This window comes from Thermobia domestica, chromosome 9 (assembly GCF_964235325.1).
Source record: "Thermobia domestica chromosome 9, izTheDome1.hap1.1, whole genome shotgun sequence".
In the NCBI taxonomy this organism is placed as follows: Eukaryota; Metazoa; Arthropoda; class Insecta; order Zygentoma; family Lepismatidae; genus Thermobia; species Thermobia domestica.
This window is the reverse complement of record NC_137462.1, coordinates 445952-466602: the sequence shown is the minus strand read 5'-3', so window position 1 is coordinate 466602 and position 20651 is coordinate 445952. Positions and strand designations below refer to the sequence as shown.

Here is a 20651-nt window from a genome sequence, read left to right as displayed (position 1 = left end):
TGTCGATATTGATTTTTGAAATCCCAATCTCGATGTTGTACAGCCCAACACATAAGGGTTATGAAGGTCTACAGGTGATATCATCAGCACTCTCCACTTTCGCACGTAGTTCCCTGATTCGAGTTTGGACGAGGGTACAACGGAAAAATTAGTCTCGTCTCTACGAAGGATCGAACCGGAGGCGTTCATCTAATAGATGCAGGACTTTAATCCAGCATAAAGTTATTTCAATTTTAAAAGGCCATAATACCGACACATGGATGAGAACGTAACAAAAGAAACGAATATGTTTTATTCCAAATAATTCTAATGTGAGGAATCGCCCAGATGAAAGGACGAAGCTTCCTTTGTTGCCTGGGTGCTCCAGATGCTTGCTTTGGGTCTTCCACCGCTGTCTCCCTCGATCAAAAGGCCTGCACGAAATAAGAGCGGTTGCTTCTCGTTGGTATTCTTTCCATGGCAGACATGTATAATGTTTCTATTCAAGATTGCGTAAGGAGATTCGTTCTTTTCACACAATTTCTATTCGAAGATTTCCAGCGCTCTCCAACCATTGTTTAGGATGAAAACTGTCCATCTGCTTCAATAACTAGACTTCCAAAACGGCTTCCCTCTTTTTACGTTGTGCTATTAAAAAGATAGGGTGACGCGTATACAATAAGTTATAGAAAACGTCCCAACGGAACTCTAAAAGATTCCAAGCAATACGATTCTTGCCAAACTCAGCGCGATGAAGTTTCAACAGCAATGGGAGAATTAATGTCGCTGGTGAAGTATCACCGGAAACAGTCTTATTCCAATATTTCCTAAATGTAGCGAGCGTCTTTCTTCATGGTTTGGTTTCATCTTAGGTACTAGTTTTGCATCTTATAGCTTATTAGATTAGGGACACTGATCTTGTAAGAGAATCGAACCGAGGAAAGATTGAGATATTTGGATTTATGGAGTGATCTTATATACGATAAAGAATTATAACTAAAACTGCAGGACATGTCTTTTTCATTTCTAATTTATGATTTTTACAATCGATATACACATTATAATAAATTTACATTTTTATATTTATGCACAGTACTTTTAGATTATACATGAGCCGAATTTATGTATATTTCATGTTAAAATGTTCAAGTAATATTCGTGTAAACGCGTACAGTTTTCATGATAATAGGCCATTTAAATCCAGAAGACAAACTGATGTTTGTTGGAGAATATAAAGCCCAATATTTTATTTCAGCTTTCAATGTTTTCATGTTCCTACTGTGCCGAAGTGTTACTTTAAATGTTTTGGTGGATAAAGGCCACTTTATCTCATATAGGCCCACCACAAGCACGATTACTAAAGCTTACTGCGTAATCATATTGACTATTTTTTTTTATTATTTATTTGAAAACTATATGAAGTGCCAACCCAATTCTATTCCATTTTCATCATCAAACGTTCCAAAGTTATCTGTGTGAATACTACTGTCGACACTGACTCATTACTAAAAGGTAGTCTTGAGTTTTCGCTGTTTGCGTGTTTGTAGAACACTGAGGTCGTGAAAGGCATCGGAGCTTTCATCCGGTGCAGAGACCATTATGCGAAATCAATCCTCCCAATATAAGTCGTTCCCCACCACACTATTTTGCCTCCAGTTGCGCTTAACTATAGGACTACATCTCCTATTCTGGGAGGCAGGCTTGTATTTGGGGCCAATAAAGCAATCAGAAGAAGCATTTTAACGAAAGAAAAATGCTGTGGATTAGATAAGAATGACAAATATTTTTGTTACATTAGCTTTCACAATTGTAAGCAGCAAATGGAATGCCTCTCCATCACTTTATAAAATTAAATGAAATCTTTAGTTTCACATCCCGCGGTTGGGCTAAAGCACACATGACGCATGAAAAAAAAAATCAATTTAACGCCCCGTTAGCCTAACAGAGACGGATGATTAAAGTAAGTGATGATGACGATGATGATGGAAGAATTGCTGGAATGAGAATGTGGAAGGAAACGGAAGTAGCCCGAGAAACCCATGGACGCTGTTTTCCACCACAAACTAACTTAGTCGGAGATCGAACCAGAGACCTCACGCACCAGAGGTAAGCGCTCTACCATTGAGCTACTCTTAATAGATGATGCATGGAAACAAATTATATTCGAGAATCTGGCAGGAGAAGGAAATGAGTCAAGTAGTCCACTATAGTGTCACATACACTGGAATTGAACTACATGGATCCAGTTGGATCACCATGTACCTTCTAGAACGTCAAGAATTGTTTATTATAACAGTACTTAGGAGAGAAAGAGGAGGGGGATCTCAATAGTAATCGAAATAGTACTTTCTTCAGTGGTTCTTTGTAAACAGAAAAAATAACTGAAACTTCATTTACTCATTTAGATCTATTTAAAGTATGAATAATAAATAATTTTTGAGGCAAGAATATTACGTTTCTTTTCCTTAGATGCAGACAACACGAAAGTGTCCAATTTACTAACACTTAGACGAAAGTCCTCGAACGGAACACATTTTATTTTAATGGAACTTAGGTCATAAAACACATGTAAGAGATTAGTGTGAAGTTGTTAGAGCACACATCTTTAATGCGGAAGAACTACCTTCGAGTTCTGTTCAGAGTACATATAGGTGGAGTCTGAAGTTAATCCTTGGATTTGTCTCCTATTGTCTCGGTGTTAAAAACTAATCCTGAATTTCAAACCAACGAAGTTATAATGCATTAAATTTCATAGAAGTGTTTCTCTGATTGACAACACAACAACTTCGCTATGAACTGTGTTTTCGGTGCTGTTAACAGAAAGCAGATTTGCTTCACTCAACTGCAATTGACCATTCCTTCTGTTTCTACCTGGAACTTTTAACTAGTCTCGTCACGAATAAATGTTAGACTTTAGATGGTTTTTACTCCAATTTTTAATGGAACCGTGACGCTTTCCAATGTCATCTTTTCTGTCCAATGCATGACTTCACAAGGAATACTCCACATCAGACGTTTGCATTCTTAAGTGTCTCGGTATTTGCTTAAATTTTCTGGAAAGCTCTAAAAATCTCAAAAAGAATTCATTTAACGGAATATAAGAGCATTTCCTATTGAGTGGTGAATTCCAACGTCAGTCACGACGGCTCTTGTATTCAGTAGAATAAATGTAGTTTATCCTTAGACCTCTCAGTTCTTGTTGCTTTACTTAAGCTGTGGGAAATAGAGTGTTTCCACAGAAATTTTGATTGTGAGTGTTCTTCACTTCATTGATAAACAAACGGACATTACCTTTAGGAGATATGGTCAACGTAGAACGAAACACACGACAGTTTAAAACGAACATAATAATAATAATAATAATAATAATAATAATAATAATAATAATAATAATAATAATAATAATAATAATAATAATAATAATAATAATAATAATAATAATACAGGTAGCGCTCTCTTCCACATGTTCGTCTGATATCTGCCCGATTGGTGAGAGTTTACTGTCATGTTTTATAAATAATATAATAATTTACCAAGGAGCGTAGGTTAGTGGGTTAACATTGTTACTTTGCAATCTGAAGGTCCTGGGTTCGAATTCGGAAAGCGGTCATCCTAAGTATTTCCTCAGTTTTCCAGGTGAATGCCGAGAATGGTACCCTTAAATATGGCATGGAAAACTTGCTTTTCCATTGTCGGTAATTCCTAGATAATTACTGTATAAATTGGTCTTGCAGTATTATCTCCCCCTCCCCTTCCCCTAAGTTGCACCGTAAAAGTGAAATGATGAAAACCATCCCACGCTCGAACCTCATCTATGTTGACATAGACACTTTAATAGATATAGAATTCGGTATTCGAAGAATAGATTTCATCTCAGCTTTAATCTTCTACCGAAAGCGGAAGTATTAAGAACGGTTCCTACATAGTAATAATTGCAAGATATAGGCCTAGTAAGAAACTATTAAATCAGCGTCAGATAAATAGGTTCCATCTTTCACATTATTCTTCCATTGCAGCTGGAAGTTATAGATCTGTTTCAATATTAGGTTCGGAAAGCTTGGAAGCGTAGTATTTTCACAACTGTGAAACAAAATTCATTATTATTGTTATTTCCATCATATCAATAGTCTTCTTTGACTTTGAATTTTCGCTGTCAGGAAAAATAATTTCGCGAAGCAAATCGGCGTAAATGTTTAAAGTTACGAACAAAAAAAAGTAAGATTCTGTTGGAAGCAAAATGCCTTCTTTTGGTAGTTGTATTTTTTAAAAATCATTTCCGTTTCATGTTGAAAGTGCAATGCAGTAATTTTTCCCATGCTTTGAGCTTTATTTTCAGTGGTTTAAATGAGAGGAAACCGAATCAAATTTTGTGGCTTCACCAACAATCGCCAAGGTTTTGAATATTAACGTACGAAACAACAAAATCACGGGATGTGGAGTTCCTTCCTAACGAACACAAAGGCTTCTTTTGATTTAAAAAAAAAATAAATAAATTTGTACAAAGCAACCACCAGTCAAGTTGTGTAGCAGATGATGTGTCCCCCTCCCAAAGTCTAATTGCAGGTAAGCAAGGGTTACAGGTGGTTAACTCTGAGTTATGCTCTCACGGGGCGGTGGGAAAACAAAAGCCTTCTGGTGGACTGCAGACTGAGAAACACAAGGTCGTTCGGCCATGAATATTCTCGCAACACTTATTCAAAAGACGCCTCCCACGACAATCCTTTGCTTTTAAAAAGTTGTACATTTAGAATACACGAGAAACGAATTTCTCAATTATGTGATGTCGCTACAGTACTTGATACATTTTAAACAGAGAAATACATTACGTGGTTTACATTGTACCATCACAGAAACTTTTTGTTTTTACATGAATATTTTTTAATAAATAGCATATTTATTATACAATTCCGTGAAGTATTTATTGTGATTTGGTAATTGTGTTATATTAATTCATATATCCAGTCAATATATGCTAAAATCAATTCTGTGGACGACAACATAAAGCTGCAGCAAGGTCTAGATCATCGGTTCCCAACCGGTGTGCCGCGGCACACTGGTGTGCCGCGAATTGGCCGCTAGTGTGCCGCGAGGAAATCGAAACAAAATTATTAATTCTATAGCAACAAATTACAAGACTGGAAAAATGTATATTGTATTTCATATTACTATGAACCTGTCGATGTGAGGAATGACCGAGGTTTGGAGCATCAGCACTCACAGCAAGACATAGAATCATTCTGGTTTTCTCTCCGGAGAGAATAACCAGCTATTTCTACAAAGGCTGTGAAAATTTTCATTCCCTTTTCTACATCCTACTTAAGTGAAGTAGGATTTTCTGCGCTGAACACAATCAAGTGTAAGAACAGGTCACAACTGTTAACTCTGGAACATGATATGAGGGTGTGTTTATCAACTATTCGTCCACAATTGAAGAAGATGGTGAAAAAACATCAAGCTCAAGTTGCACATTAATTTTGAATCGCGCACCAACATTTTTACTTCTTTCTGAAAAATTGTAACCTTCATGCATTATTGTTAAATAATTGAACCTATCAATTACATATTATTTAGAAATTGTTACGCTACTAATACTATTGAATAATTCTAATCTTCATATAATCTTTAAAAATTGTAACGTATATTAATCATGTTAATAAATTATAATTTTCACATACTGTGTTACTTTTCTGTACATTTTTAACGTTCAGAAAAAGTATTTGTTATCATTGTTATGACCATGATTACTCCTTTATTGTTGCAGACTATTTCGTAACTTGAAATTTGAAAATATTATTCAATCCTTTCGGCAAAGCAAACATGCATACAAGTTACCTACATTTGTGTTTTAAAAGTACAAGAGATTTGTTTGTTCCTTCGTTATTAAGTAATCTTCCTTCTTAGTGAAAGGTTGGAAGCAAATGATTTACCACAGAGGAAACTCAATGATCCAGCTTTCTTCTCTGTTAGATCAGTGATCAAATATATATATATATATCACCGTATTTTATATTTACAAATAATAATATCTACTAGTATGAGCGTGCCGCGAGAATTCAAGTTACACCCGTAGTGTGCCGCAAGTAGAAAAAGGTTGGGAAACTCTGGTCTAGATCATATTGGTAACTGGTGCTCTTCGAATCAACTTGGGGTAAATGCAAGCAAGTGCAAAGTATTATCATTTATAGTCAAGACGTTCTATTGGTCCCCAACCGGCTTCCTTTGTACTCAAGCAGAAAATTTACCCTAACCGCCCCCATAAATAACACTCCAAATAAGCCATAAACGGCACGTGTTCGGTGTCGAAGTAATACGTTGTTGCCATCGTTAAACTTTTATTATCGATGGATACATTATATAATAATAATAATAATAATAATAATAATAATAATAATAATAATAATAATAATAATAATAATAATAATAATAATAATAATAATAATAATAATAAAACACAACAATCATTAAAGGAATTCAGTATAATAGTATGGACAGGGGCGGTCAAGGACGAATTTCTGGGAGCGGCAAAGAAAGATTGTATTTTTTTCTCATCAGGCTTTTGCGGCACTGCCTTGCGGGGGGAATAGGGGGCAAACTACTTAACATGTTTGGTTCGTACAAGCGTTATCGTTATGGAAGTTACATAATATTAACAATATGCTATATTTAAGAGTAATATAAGCACATATCATGAAACTAATGATTGATTTCTTATTTCTCTTCATTACAACGAATTCAAATTAAAATGAAATATTTCAGTTTAACGTTCCACAGTTATGCCCTTCAAGCTAAAGGAGACGGAAGGAGGAGGATGCATTGAAAACAAAAATAACGAAAAAACTAGATAAATCTGTCTTTCTGCGAAGACTACTGAAGAATCAGTAAGCAAGAGGGTGAAAATTGCAACATCGCTTTCTTTTTCAGCAGGTCAACTGGCAGGCCACCCTCAACTGGAAGGACATGTTGAATTATCCCTCCCATGTAACAAAGAAGCACGCGGTTTCCTTCAATTGTGTTCCGTTTCCTTTGTAGCCGCCTGGGGATGGTTCGAGCGATGGGGTTTTTTTTTTTACACTTTGATTATGAAATTAATAAATATATAGTAAATACGCATGATTCAGTTAAAGATCTTGGTTACGTTTGATTCTAAGTTAACGTTTGACAATCATATTGTAAATATAACAAGCGAAGCATTCAAGCTATTAGGATTCATAATTAGAACGGGAAAAGAATTTAACAACTGTGCAACATTACAGAAGTTGTACAATGCATATGTTCGCTCAAAGTTAGAGTATGCCTCTACTATTTGGAATCCGACTCACATAAAACATCGCAAGCAATTAGAAAGAATACAAACAACTACATTTGACAGCTGTAAAACCATACTTGCTAACTTTAATCTTCCTACACTAGAACAAAGGCGACATATGATGGATTTATTATTCATTCAAAAAGTAACGCAAAATATTTTGGATTGTCCTGATTTAGTTTCTTTATTGAATTTTCATGTCCCCACATAAAAAGTACGTAGAAACACTGGTCTTTATTAACTAACTAACTAAACTAACTAACTCTATGGCCTATGGAACCCGGAGGTTCAGTGCCGCGTTCACAAAAGCTCTCCACTGACTTCTATCCTTAGCTAATTGGATCCAGTTTCTACTTTGTATTCCTATCTCTGCGAGATCCATCTTAATATTATCCTCCCATCTGCGCCTAGGTCTTCCTAATGGTCGTTTTCCTATGGGTCTACCAGTCAAGACTTTGAAAGCGTTTCTACTTTCTTCCATTCTAGCTACATGACCTGCCCACCTAAGCCTCCTAGACTTGACGACCCTAACAATGTTCGGCAAACCGTATAAACTATGTAGTTCCTCGTTATGAAGCTTCCGCCATTCCCCATTCTCGTTCCTCTTGGGTCCGAATATTCTTCTCAGGATCCTGTTCTCAAATACTTTCAGTCTATGTTCTTCCCTCAGAGTAAGCGACCATGTTTCGCAACCATACAGAACAACAGGCATGATTATCGTTTTATATATTTTAAGCTTCAAATTCCTCGACAGAATTCGCGACGACAAGAGATTTTGAACCGAATAGTAACACGAATTCCCTGCTTTTAGTCGACATTTAATTTCTTCGTGAATATGATTTTCGTCTGTTAATATTGATCCTAAATATTTGAAAGTATCCACTTTATCAAAAGTATTATTTAATATTTTAACGCCTCCACAATTTGCCGTATTACGGTCCCGACGCACTTCCATGTATTTAGTTTTCTCTGCATTTACTTCTAAACCCATGTCCCTGCAAGCGTTTAATAAGATCTCTGCATTTATTTCTACTGTTCTCCTATCATCCCCTATTAAATTTACATCATCAGCATATGCCATAACCTGGTGAATGCCGTTCAACTCTAGGCCCTGGTTGCTATCTTTGATTTTCCTTATGGCGTATTCCAGCACAAAGTTAAATAATAATGGCGACAACGCATCTCCTTGTTTCAGGCCATTTTCGACGTGAAAGCTCGTGGACAAAAATTTTCCTACCCGGACTTTACTTTGTGATTCACTTAAACATATCTTAATTAATCTAATTAGCTTTTTCGGTATTACAAATTCTGTAAGAACGTTGTATAATGTTTCTCTCCTAACCGAGTCGTATGCCTTTCTAAAATCAATAAATAGTTGATGTACCGGGGTATTGTATTCCCACTTCTTTTCGAGTATTTGGCGAATGGTAAATATTTGGTCGATAGTTGATCGATTTCGTCTAAATCCGCGCTGATAATCTCCAATAATTTCATCTGCGTATGGGGTCAATCTTGCTAACAGAATATTTGAAAGGATTTTATAGGATGTCGACAGAAGAGAAATGCCTCGATAATTATTACAGTCAGTTTTGTCGCCTTTCTTGTGAATTGGAACAATGATTGACTCTTTCCACTCTTGTGGCAATTCTTCCTTGTTCCAGATAAGGAGAATGAGTTTGTGTATCTTGTTCCACAATTTTTTGCCTCCAGCTAAAATTAACTCAGCCGGAATTTCATCTACACCCGGAGATTTGTGTTTCTTTAATTTCTTTATAGCGGCTTCCACTTCTATTCGATTGGGTTCTGGAATATACGGTTCTGCGGTGTGTATCTCCTTTTCTCCACGCACATTAGTTTTTGGCTGCGTGTTCAGCAAATCGTCAAAGAAATCTTTCCATCTATTTAAGAGGCTATCCGTATCAGTGAGAACTGTCCCGTCAGATTTCTTTAATATATAAGCACGAGGTTGATAGCCTTTCTTAAATTCGCTGATCCCCTTATACATGTCCCGAAAGAGAATAACTGGTCTTTATTACTGCAAAAAATCAAGAACTAATATAATGATGAAATCACCAATCTGGAGGACAACAGCTTTCTATAATAGAATGTGTACAAATAACAATGAATTTGATATATGTGATATGTCGCCTAAGAAATTTCGGAATGCCATTATCATGAGTTATCAAGAGTTGTGAACTCAAGTTATGTTATCAAGAGTTACGAACATGTAATTGCGTAATTTACAACACTGTAATTGGGCTATAGCCTGTTGTGTTGACAATAAATAAATAAATAGCTATCGAGATATGCGAGTAGGTGAGGTTACCAGATGTCAGGATTTAGTCAGGACACTCCTTTCTTTTTTATCCTAGTCCCAACCTTTTCTCAGCTCACTAGTAGCACTTATACTTTTCAGAGTTGAATGAAAAACCATCTATTCGCAACACATGCCGTGCCAACCTTTCTGTGTAAACCACATAAATTAATAATGGTTTAACACACAAATTCAAAATATACTACCATTATTACTTATAGCGTAGATCGTTCCTTTACTCTTGAGAGCCCTAGGTTTAATTCACGTTATCAATGACCTAACATTTTTTTTCTTTTCTTCAGCGCCATCAGGCCAGTTGGATGGAATTTTTGACTGATGAATTTACCTATTTGCTTTCACCGTTTTTCTTCTGATAATGTTTCCAACCCTATAAGGGCTGTATCCAATACGTTTGTCTTAAAATAGCAGCAGGCAGAACTCCTCTCTTGAAAGCAGGAAAAATCACTTCATTTTATCTTTCTTACATAAAATAATTGATAGTGCAATAGATTCAGAATATTTATCAGAAATCAAAATTCACGTCCCACATAGAGCAACGAGTCCCCATAATGGCATATCCATCTCTCAGCGCAAAGGATAATGCATTCGATATATCGCCTGTCAGAACAATTTGTATATTGTATAATAAGATGTCACAAGGACACCCAGATATAGATATGTTTAGTTATAAATAAATTTTTCATTTTATATAAATTTGCTGTATCCTGTATATCGTGCTATGTGTATTTTAACGTATAAAACGTATATTTTGCTATCATGTTATTATTTTATTATATACGTATTTTAAAGTGTATTACCATACAATGATGGTAAACTGTAATTAGGCATTTGCCTGTTGTTTTTCCAAAATAAATAAATGAATAAATACATTTTCTGTCATGCCCATTAATTATATCGGAAATTATATTGAATATAATTTAAGACGACTAATTTCTGAAAATCACAATTTCTTCGTAGAAAGACAAAAGTAAAAACGAAAATTCTAAAGCTTTATACGTAACGCATACGCAATACACCACAGAAAGGAGGAGTATCCCTCCTTTAATTTATAGAAGACTCCACAGACTCTTGTTTTATTACATCACTTTAATGTGATTGGGGTTAACTCCATTAAGATTTTGAGGACGTCCTAAGTTATTTTAGGCATGACTGAATCAACGTCATCCCTCTAAACAAAATGCTCACTTAAAGAAATGCATTCACTGGAAACAATTGAAAAGAAATTAAATAACTACACAAAACATACCCTTAATTAAATAGCAAGTGGTATGTTGTTTTGTAAGAACCAGCAATCAGCCAACAAATCATCATTAGTAGACGAAAAATCGCATAGATCTATGTACCAGCTTTGATTCTCGGTGGGGAATGGTTTTCGGTGTTGCTCCAACGTCTTTAGGTAATAGATGATCTAGTTGAATTAGGAGTTACTTCGACTGAAAAATTTAGAAATATGGCATAGCGATTCCAATGAGTGGTCACGACGAATACGCGGTCGAATACGCGTCATTCCATAGGACAAAGCTGTAATGTCTCGGAATGTTGTTTTTCCATTCGAAAAAGCAAAGGTTAGCTGAAGAGCTCTCTGCTTTGGTGTGAGTCTTGGCAAAGATGCGAATCTGGACTGTAGTACACTCGCTCTTCAAGAAGTTGAATTTGGTTTTATGGAACATTGAAATCAAGGTCATAGATTTATTTTGACGTCTTCAAAAATTGTACATTTATTGACATTTCCGATTATATGTAGATACGAAATAATTTTCCATTTGTGTCTGATGCAAAGATGCAACGAAGCCGACTTTTTCGGAACAGATTTTACCCATAGAAAGCCAGCTTTCTTTTGTGAGAAATTGGAAATTTTAGATTTTTTAAACTTGTTGTTCAAATATCTCTTTTGTTTCTCTGTAGTGGATTCTATAATTAACGGAGTGCGTTTACAACATCCAGTTCTTCTGAGTCCTATGTTCAGGTCGGAGTTGACTGTAGTGATTGGTCTTCAAACTGCCATTGCAGTTGTTTCCAACAAATATAAGTTATGCAACCATCATATCCCAAGTGTCGCTTTGGTTCCCTAACCATCTTATGAAGCTCCTGGAAGTTATACATTTTGATATATATGTTTTACTGGTTGTCTAAATACAATCTGTCAGGCAAGAAAAAGTACCATAAACTAGGAAACAGATACAAAACTTTTTTTTTGGGGGGGAGGGGTAAGAAGCATTGTCTTGCTTACGTCTCGTTCTCAGTTCCAGAAACATTTCATCGTCAGCTTCCGAGAGTTCAGTTTACAAAATTAAGTTAAAACAACTTTTTTGGGGATGATATTAGTTTAACATCATTCACAGAATTCCTTCTTTCTTTACTGTTAGGCTTATAGCGTTTCAAAAGTTTTGGAGTAAGAATTTCGTGAATATCATTTTAAACGTTCTCTCTCTTGAATTTAAGCGCTCTCAATAAATGTTGAAGTTTTAGCTTATTCATAAATTTTAAACCTTATGTTTCTTTTAAATGAAATAGCTCTAGAGGAAGTTGAGGAAGCAATAAGAATGTTGAAACCCAAAAGATCTTGCGGATCGGATGGTATACCATCGTACATTCTTAAAGGGTGTAGACTTTCTTAAGCATCCGCTACATACAATTATAAATATGTGGTTAAAAACAAGCCTGTTTCCGGACAAATGGAAAGAAGCTGTAATTTTTTCTATCCCTAAACCTAGTGATGTGAAGAATATACAGAATTTTAGGCCTATTTCTATTTTATCAACATTTGCCAAGGTGTTTGAGCAAATACTATCCAAGAGGATAATGTGTCATGTAAAACCCGTCAAATTGATTTAGCCATTATTACAGATTTTATTGCAAATGAATTTAATAGAGGCGGTCAAGTAGATGTGATCTATGCTGACTTTTCAAAAGCCTTTGATTTGTTAGACTATGATGTACTGTTACAAAAACTTACAACTTTTTATTTGTCTATGCAAGCAAAATTTTTTTTCGCGTCCTATTTGCAAAATCGTCAATAGGCCCTCATGTATAAAGGATATGTTTAGAAAAATCACAGCCTTATCTGGAGTTCCTCAAGATTGAAATTGTAGTCCACTCTTATTTCTATTAGTCATAAATGACCTACCGTCTTACATGCATTATTCTAACACTCTTCTATTCGCGGATGACTTTAAAATATTCTCCAAAATTAATTCTCTTGAAGACTATGTAAAACTGCAAATAGAATTATGCAATAAGAACTGGTATGACAATAACAAAATTAAATTGAACATGAATAAAGGCAAAACTGTTTCCTTTACCCGCAAAGAAAACAACATTAAATATGACCATTCTATCGAAGGAACTTTAATTACCAACTTTAATTAAAGTTCTAGGAGTGCTATTTGATTTTAAATTAAGTTTTACTTATATTGAAACGATTAGTGTTAATTCATACAGAAATCTTGGCTTTGTTGAGCTCCTCCGTGGCTAAGCGGTTAGCGTACGCGCCTTTGGCGTGGGAGACCCGGATTCGATTCCCGGCGGGACCTCATGTGGTTCGGATTCCACGTTAATCAGTAGGTCCACGTCTCATATAGCCTCGCTGCTGAAAGGGACGCTAAACTAAAATCAACTCAACTCTTGGCTTTGTTATGAGAATAGGTAAAGAGTTGAGTTGAGCTGAGTTTGAGTTTAACGTCCCGTTCAGCAGCGAGGATATATGAGACATGGACCTACTGATTAACGTGGAATCCGAACCACATGAGCTCCCGCCGGGAATCGAACCCGGGTCTCCCGCGCCGAAGGCGCGTATGCTAATAGAATAGGTAAAGAGTTTCAAAACGATGCTACATTAATGAAACTCTACTTCTGGTGTGTAACATCGCAATTAGAATATGCGACTCTGTCTTGGTCACCAAAAACACTAAAACGTATAGATATGATTGAAACAATACAATCAAAATTCTTGAAATTATTTACTTATAGAAAAACTGGCATGTATCCAAAATGCAAGTCATATTCAGAAATAGTACAAAACTTCAATATGAACACGTTGAAACAACGGAGAGAACATACAGAACATACAGGTAAAACCCGCGTAGGAAATAGCAGTACATTTTACTGCAGAAAGGCAAGAACAAATATCCTCGCTATGTCTCCTATATGGAGGATGAGTGCTTCCTACAATGCAATTGAAAAGATATCTGCTATAGATGTTTTTGGAATGTCGGAGATAGTATATAAGAATAGAGTAATATATATAACTGTAGTAAATGTATTTGTAAGGAACAACACTGGGTCTAGAGCTTGTTGTGTTGAATAAATAAATTTTGTTCCACGTTTTCAGAACAGATATTGTTGACACTATTAAGCTTTTTAGTAAACACTTTTGTTATTGAAAGTTAACCTAATAGCTCTATAAACAATGCGTTGGAACTAGAGTGCGTCCACCAATTTGCAAATTTTTTCTATCCAATCAACTGATTTCATGAGCACAGTCGCTAACTCTCTCGCCTTTGGTGTGAACAGTCCTGGGTTCAATTCCCTGTGGGAACACTCAATTCAAAAGATGTAACAAGCCAGCTATCCTAAGTTTCTTCCGGGGTGGTACCCAACATAAAGGTCAAAAGTCGCAACAGGCAATTGCCCAACATACAGGTCCTAGATCGCTATCTTTCTTCCCTATTCCTTTCTTATACCCTGCGTAGTGTGGACGCTCAGGGACGTCACCTCTCATACCGGTAATACCCAGAAATATGTATAAATAAGTGCATCCAATCAAATGACTGATTTCCTTTGATCTTTTCGTGATTTTCTCTTCAGAATGCAGGAATTATATATCTCATTGTGTTATATGGCTAAACCAAGGTGGAACGTACTGTTATCTCTCCATCAAAGTTGAAATATTTTAAAAAGTCAAAAAATCATCAGGCAAAAAACCATTTCTTTCCTGAGCCCTTGCATTTTTAGTTTGAAATGAAGACAAAAAGCAGAAAGTGAGTGGGTGTTTGTATTGTATGTCCACTTTTACTGACAACGTTAGATCCACGAGTGGAAAACATTTTGAAATCGTAACAGCGAGGATGCACTGGTGTATAAATTAATGCTAGATGGTGAGATGAAGAGTAAACATGCATATATTCTAAATTTAAACATTGAACATTCAATTAATGGGAATTAAGGTTATTTTATCTTCTTGTTTCACGAACTAAAAAGAAAGACTGTTGTTTACAGCGCTGTGATTATCAAAAGGTTGGAAACCGCTACTATAATTACTAGGGAGTATTTCCCTCGAAGAAAGGAAAGTTTAGTCTAGAGTTTCACAGTGAAGGATGGAGTCTGCATTTTTTTTTCATTGAATAATTTGATTGGCTGAGACTTGTTGAGAACAGATACATATCGAGTGTACGCCTGCATTCCCTGAACGCTGTATCCGTGAAGGACGCCTTTTCGTTGCTGGGAATAAAGTCGTATCTTGAGAACCTTCCTGTTTCTTGCCTTTTGACCAGGCACACTGAACTCTTAGGCATTATTCTACTTCATCGTGGCAATGCTTCGAACGAATGGGAAAAGAGTTTTTCGTACTGATTATAATTTTTTAAAGAAAAATACACAAAATCCCTGTTTTCAATTTTTAATTTTCAGTTTCAGATTGTTATTTAAATTACTGAAGGGAACTAGCGTTAGAAATTATTCTAGTTCGCAATAAACATTGGCCAATACTTTGAGGACAGTACGCTTACCAATTCATCCTCTAAGCCAGCGTTTCTCAAACTTTTTTCAAGAGCAGTTCACTTTTAATAGCGAAAATATTCTACGGGCTGTACCACTCTTGTTCCTTCGAAACCAAATTTATAATTGTTTTTTAATGTTTATCTTACACTAGAATTCTTACATTAGTTAAAATTCCATTTCTTACATTAGTTAATTTTGTGTCAATAGAAGAAAATAGATTATAGCTGTTTCCAGATTATCGAGTATGGAAGACGAAAATATGTTGGATACGCAAATCACTTAATTTTTCTGTCTTGTTGTGGATTCAGTCGAAAAGCACCAAACATGCATACTTTGAGAACCATTTGGGGCCAGCAGACCGCAGTTCGAGAAATGTTGCTCTAAATTTCGAATGTACAATCTGTTTTCTTGAACGCTTTTTCTTGTACGTCATGACGTCGTAGTAAAGGAGACGGACGATAAATGCGAGATAAATTATTAAAAGTGGAAGAACCGGAATGAGAGAATTTTGAAACTGGCGGGGGGGGGGGGGGAAGTTGGGGGAAGTAGTACGTTACGTCAGGATAATGTTTATTTGTAGTATTTGCAAGACTCCTAATGGAGGTAGGTAAGCCCTGTGCACTCAGTGCATATTTTCAAGTTTAAGTACTAACCTGGTTTCAGGATTGCTGTTACAAGTATTATTTCTATTTACAGCTTTTTTCAATATAGTGCCACTTATAGAGCAATCTTTATGCTTTCCAATCGTGTTTATTTCATGTCTCTAGTGCACATATTAACCATTTTGTGACAAGTTTTAATAATCACTGTAACTGAAAAAATGCCCTTTTTTGGCATTTTTGAATACCCTGTATGGGGACACTTTCAGGAGGAGAGAGGTAATATTTGGGATTTTTTCATCTCCCATTGTAATAAAGCTGTGCACCAATTTTTACAAAAATCTGAGATGGTCAAGTCGGATGACTTGTTGATTTGACATGTCCCAGTACCTATCCGCCCCTGCCTGTATATGTAGGCCCTATGTGTTTGTATGTTCGCGATTATCTCGGGAACCGTCGGTCGTATTTCAATGCAATTTTCACTAATCGTATAAGCTAATCCCAAGGAAAGTTTACACATATAAAAGAATTGAAAAAGTAACAATTAATTACATTTCAAAAAATCAAATAATTCCTACAACGTCTTAAAAGAAGTTATCCTAAAATGTATTGCAACCAGAAATTCAACACAGTACTACAGGTTGCATACATTCAAAGGATAAAACATATTTGGATCTAGATTTCTCCGAATCGTTTAACCATCGGAGATGTATGTTAAATCATTAAACGCTGGTCTTGCTCAAGTTTTGCCAGAATATCATGCACTTTTTCTGTGATTTGTCGCTCACTGCGAGAAGCATCTTGGAGATCGAAGTTTCCAGGACGAAAGAGAATACCTTGCTTACTTGTGGGTCTATGTTTCCTCTTTGAAGTATCTAAATATACGCAGCATACTAAAAACAAACCATAGGAAGTCACGACGGCCATTGGTAGAGGCTTACATCTGGTATCAAGAGTCGAAAGCTTTGATCTCAAACCATATGATGGAAGACACTGGCAGAGAGAGAGAGAGAGAGAGAGAGAGAGAGAGAGAGAGAGAGAGAGAAAGAGACAAATATTTAAATATAGGTATACATTCACGTATGCAACCTTAGAATTGGAGGAACGAATAATCGGAAAACATCATATTCTAAGGAAAATTGTGATCCTCTGAAGCATAAAGAGAATCATAGGTTCTTGGTAAAACCTGTGAGCATCACATCCACCGTTGTCGAATTAAAGTGGAGAACCATTTTTTTTAAAGTCAGACGACTGCGCCATGGGAGAAAGATCTTAACATATGGAGAACGAAGAATTAAATGATTCACAGCTTTCGGAGATGGGTTTCGAACCAAGAACCTTTCGGTTATGCAGCCACGATGTTAACCACTCACCAACGGAGAAGGCTACTTACTAAACCTTGATTTTCTTGCATATTTTATAGGTCACCAATACTTTCGAAGCATGAAAATTGTATATATAATCTTATTGTACTTGGTTCCTGCTTGAAGCGAATAAATATCCACGGTCTACTAACAACGAAACTATATGGAGTCATGATGGTTCATTGGTAGAGCGCTTACATCTGGTTTCAAGAGTCGGTAGTTTGATCCCGGGCGATGTGAGTTGTAACGGATGACATTGAGAGAGAGAGAGCAGGAAGAGAGAGAGAGGAGGAAGAGAGATTCAGTTATAGGGACAGAAAGAGATACATTCACATAAACAAGTTTAAAAATGAAATGATATCTTTGTGTTTTACGTCGCAGGATTATAAAGTACAGGCTAAAGGAGACGATGATGATGAGAAATGAATGAAATGGTGTAATGAAGAAAGTGGGAGGAAACTGGTAAACTCCAAGAAAACCTACGGACACGGTGTTTGTCGACCACAAAGCTCACTTGGCGCGAACTGGGATCGAATCAAGAACTGCATGTACCAGAGGTAAAGCAAGTTTATAATGGGAAAATAAATGATCACACAGCATCCATGTTTTGAGGAAGATTATGATTCTTTCAAGTCGTACCAAGCATGGGCGCCCACAGAGGGGGCAAAAGGGAGCAATTGCCCCTCCCTGGATTTTCGAAAAAGGTAAACATTTATAGGCTCTTCTGGTGACAATAGTATACTTTCAAAATCAACATTCACTAAATGATTTAGAGTAACAAAATTTAGTCAAATACATCCCTAAGATTCTAATCTACTTCTCTCCCCCATGTGATGTTTCATATTTTTTCAGTAATAATTATATTCAGCCTGATGCTGCATGCAATGCTAAGTATTTTGAATGATGGTATCCGTCAGTTGAGTTGAAAAGATAATTTCGCTCTTTGTTGTTTCTTTTGCTGACGTGGTGCTGATAGCAATGAAGTTTTATTTTGTTGGATTTAATTCTAGCAATTGTGTGTGTGTGTCTTGCCCCACCCCCCCTGGAAAATATGCTGCGAGCGCCCATGGTACCAAGTCAACATATTAATGACTCATAAAATTACAATAGATATAATTTTATATTAGGCAATAATTTGTTCGGCTTAGCACAACTTCAATCTTTTTACAGATAATAGTAATAAATTATCTTCTGGTTTCAAGCTTATTATTATTATTATTATTATTATTATTATTATTATTATTATTATTATTATTATTATTATTATTATTATTATTATTTGTTTACGTAGGCAGCATATTTTGCTTTACTTAATGAATTTTCTTAGATTTATGTTACAAAGAACTAAGTATTTTATTTGAAACACAGTCAAAAACGTCAAAAAATTATTTTCTGTTGCCAGAATTTGATCTCGCGTATTTCACTGTAACTTATCAGAGACAGTCGTGTGCAAAAATACAATTGGTTTTACACTTACCTTCGCATAGTCGAATGTAGGGTTATCTTCCGAACATGTGAAGATGCCATCACTGGAAAGAACATAACAATGTGATCAGTTAACGGATACAAACATATACTCGTAAAAACAGGAATAATAAGGTTCCAGCCACTCATTCAATCTAAAACATTAAAATAGAGCTGTATAAACCTTGTTCATAAAAGTTCTTCAGTACAGTAGCGTAGGCAGAAATTTATTTCAGGAAGGGTCCAAACTCAATACGAAGGTATTTCATATTAAAATTCCTAAAATTGCCCCTAAAATTAGGCTAAATTTATACAAAAGTAGAAATTTCGGGGAGAGTCCGGACACCCAGGACCCACCCCCCAGCGTACGTTCCTGAGTGTAAATATTCACATTAAAGGTGTACGTACACACAAATGAAAATATTTCATGCGTATTTTGATTGATGTTTTACAGTTTTCTTCGAGATATCTTTAATTTGTTTTAGAGTTCGAGTCCAGTATGGGATGGGTCCCATATCCATAATCTGTTAGTTGGATGTTTTAACCACTTCTAAACAGAGTAACCAGTACCTTCAAATTAACAAAAAACGGATAATTTTATCCAACATTGCAGTTATGTTCATTTCAGTATTTCATTTTTATGATGCTTATGTTTCCATGCTTATATTCGAATTAGACATCAGTTGGCAAGTCTAAAATGCTGTGAACTCTTCGAGAGGTTTAAACAAATTTAATCGAAATTAAAGCGTGACACTTTCCTTCAGAAGATTTATACACTGACACTACACAATTCTTTTTATGTTAGTTAAAATTCCAGATCGTAATAGATATAATTCAATTGTGCTGTTGTGATATAAGTAATGTTGAAATCCAAAGATTCAGTACTTAGTATTTTCCATGCTGGTCTCATTTCAACCTACGAGATTTCGAAAACAAAGATTTTCTAATGTTTAAAAAGTTGAGGAGAGGGAGACAAAGAATTCTTTGCCAGATGGTACTATGGATTACTAAATTTTACCTTTCCGAAAATGGACTTTTCGCCTGCCGACACGAAACTTTATTACTTTCTTGATAATGAAAGACTATTTCAAATGCACGTTTAATTGCTCATTACTTTGACACTCTCCTCTCTCTCTCTTTCATTGTCAAAACGCCTTTTCATGTCTACTCTGTCCGTCCGTCCGTCCGTACGGCAGAAGAAAATCTCAAGAACTACTTGATGCATCACCATCAATTTTGCCCAACGTTTCTTGATGATGTTATTCAAACCGGAAATGGTAGAAACAGATCATTTCCGGTTTTAACGTTGATCACTATAGAGCAAAAACGGTAATAAATAGCGAGAAGCTTTCCTGCAATCGGTATATAATAAAAACGACGATAATCGCTATATAATAAAAACGGCAAGCGACTTTCTTCAATTAATTGATAGGTCCGAAGGATATATTCCATCTCCACTCTGATCAAGGGCGTCGATTTTTCTGTAAATTTGTGGGCCGATCTTGCCCATTCAGATGCAGAAGGTATATATATGAAGATTTTAAGACAAATTGGACTCAAATTATGCCAAATATTGTATATTCATAGATACAATAGGGGGCCTACATGAGCTTTGGGGAGCGGGCCCTCTCGGTCCCCCAGAATCGGCGCCTTTGGCCCTTGGCTCTTATCTCTCTACTAGAAGTAGCAGATATCTACTACCACTTCCGGTTTCAATATTAATTGAGAAAATATCACGCCACACAGACCAAACTCTATCACGTGAAGTACACTTGTCACTACTACTTTTATATTACTGTTTGATTTATATGGAAATGCAATTATTCAATTTCGACTTTCACCTATTTAATATTGATTTAAAATATTATTCGTACAAATGTACTCCC

The 20651-nt window shown here is 35.9% G+C and overlaps 1 protein-coding gene across 3 annotated transcripts in view; it reads right to left on the bottom strand.

Moving 5' to 3' along the window:
* The window catches only part of Traf4 (TNF receptor associated factor 4), a 175681-nt gene that overhangs the window by 72530 nt on the left and 82500 nt on the right, over window positions 1-20651 (bottom strand). For all 3 annotated transcript variants that reach the window (XM_081770419.1, XM_081770422.1, XM_081770421.1), the window contains exon 2: window positions 18779-18830. In XM_081770419.1, the coding sequence (XP_081626545.1) occupies window positions 18779-18830 (52 nt within the window). The remainder of the gene's footprint in view (window positions 1-18778; window positions 18831-20651) is intronic.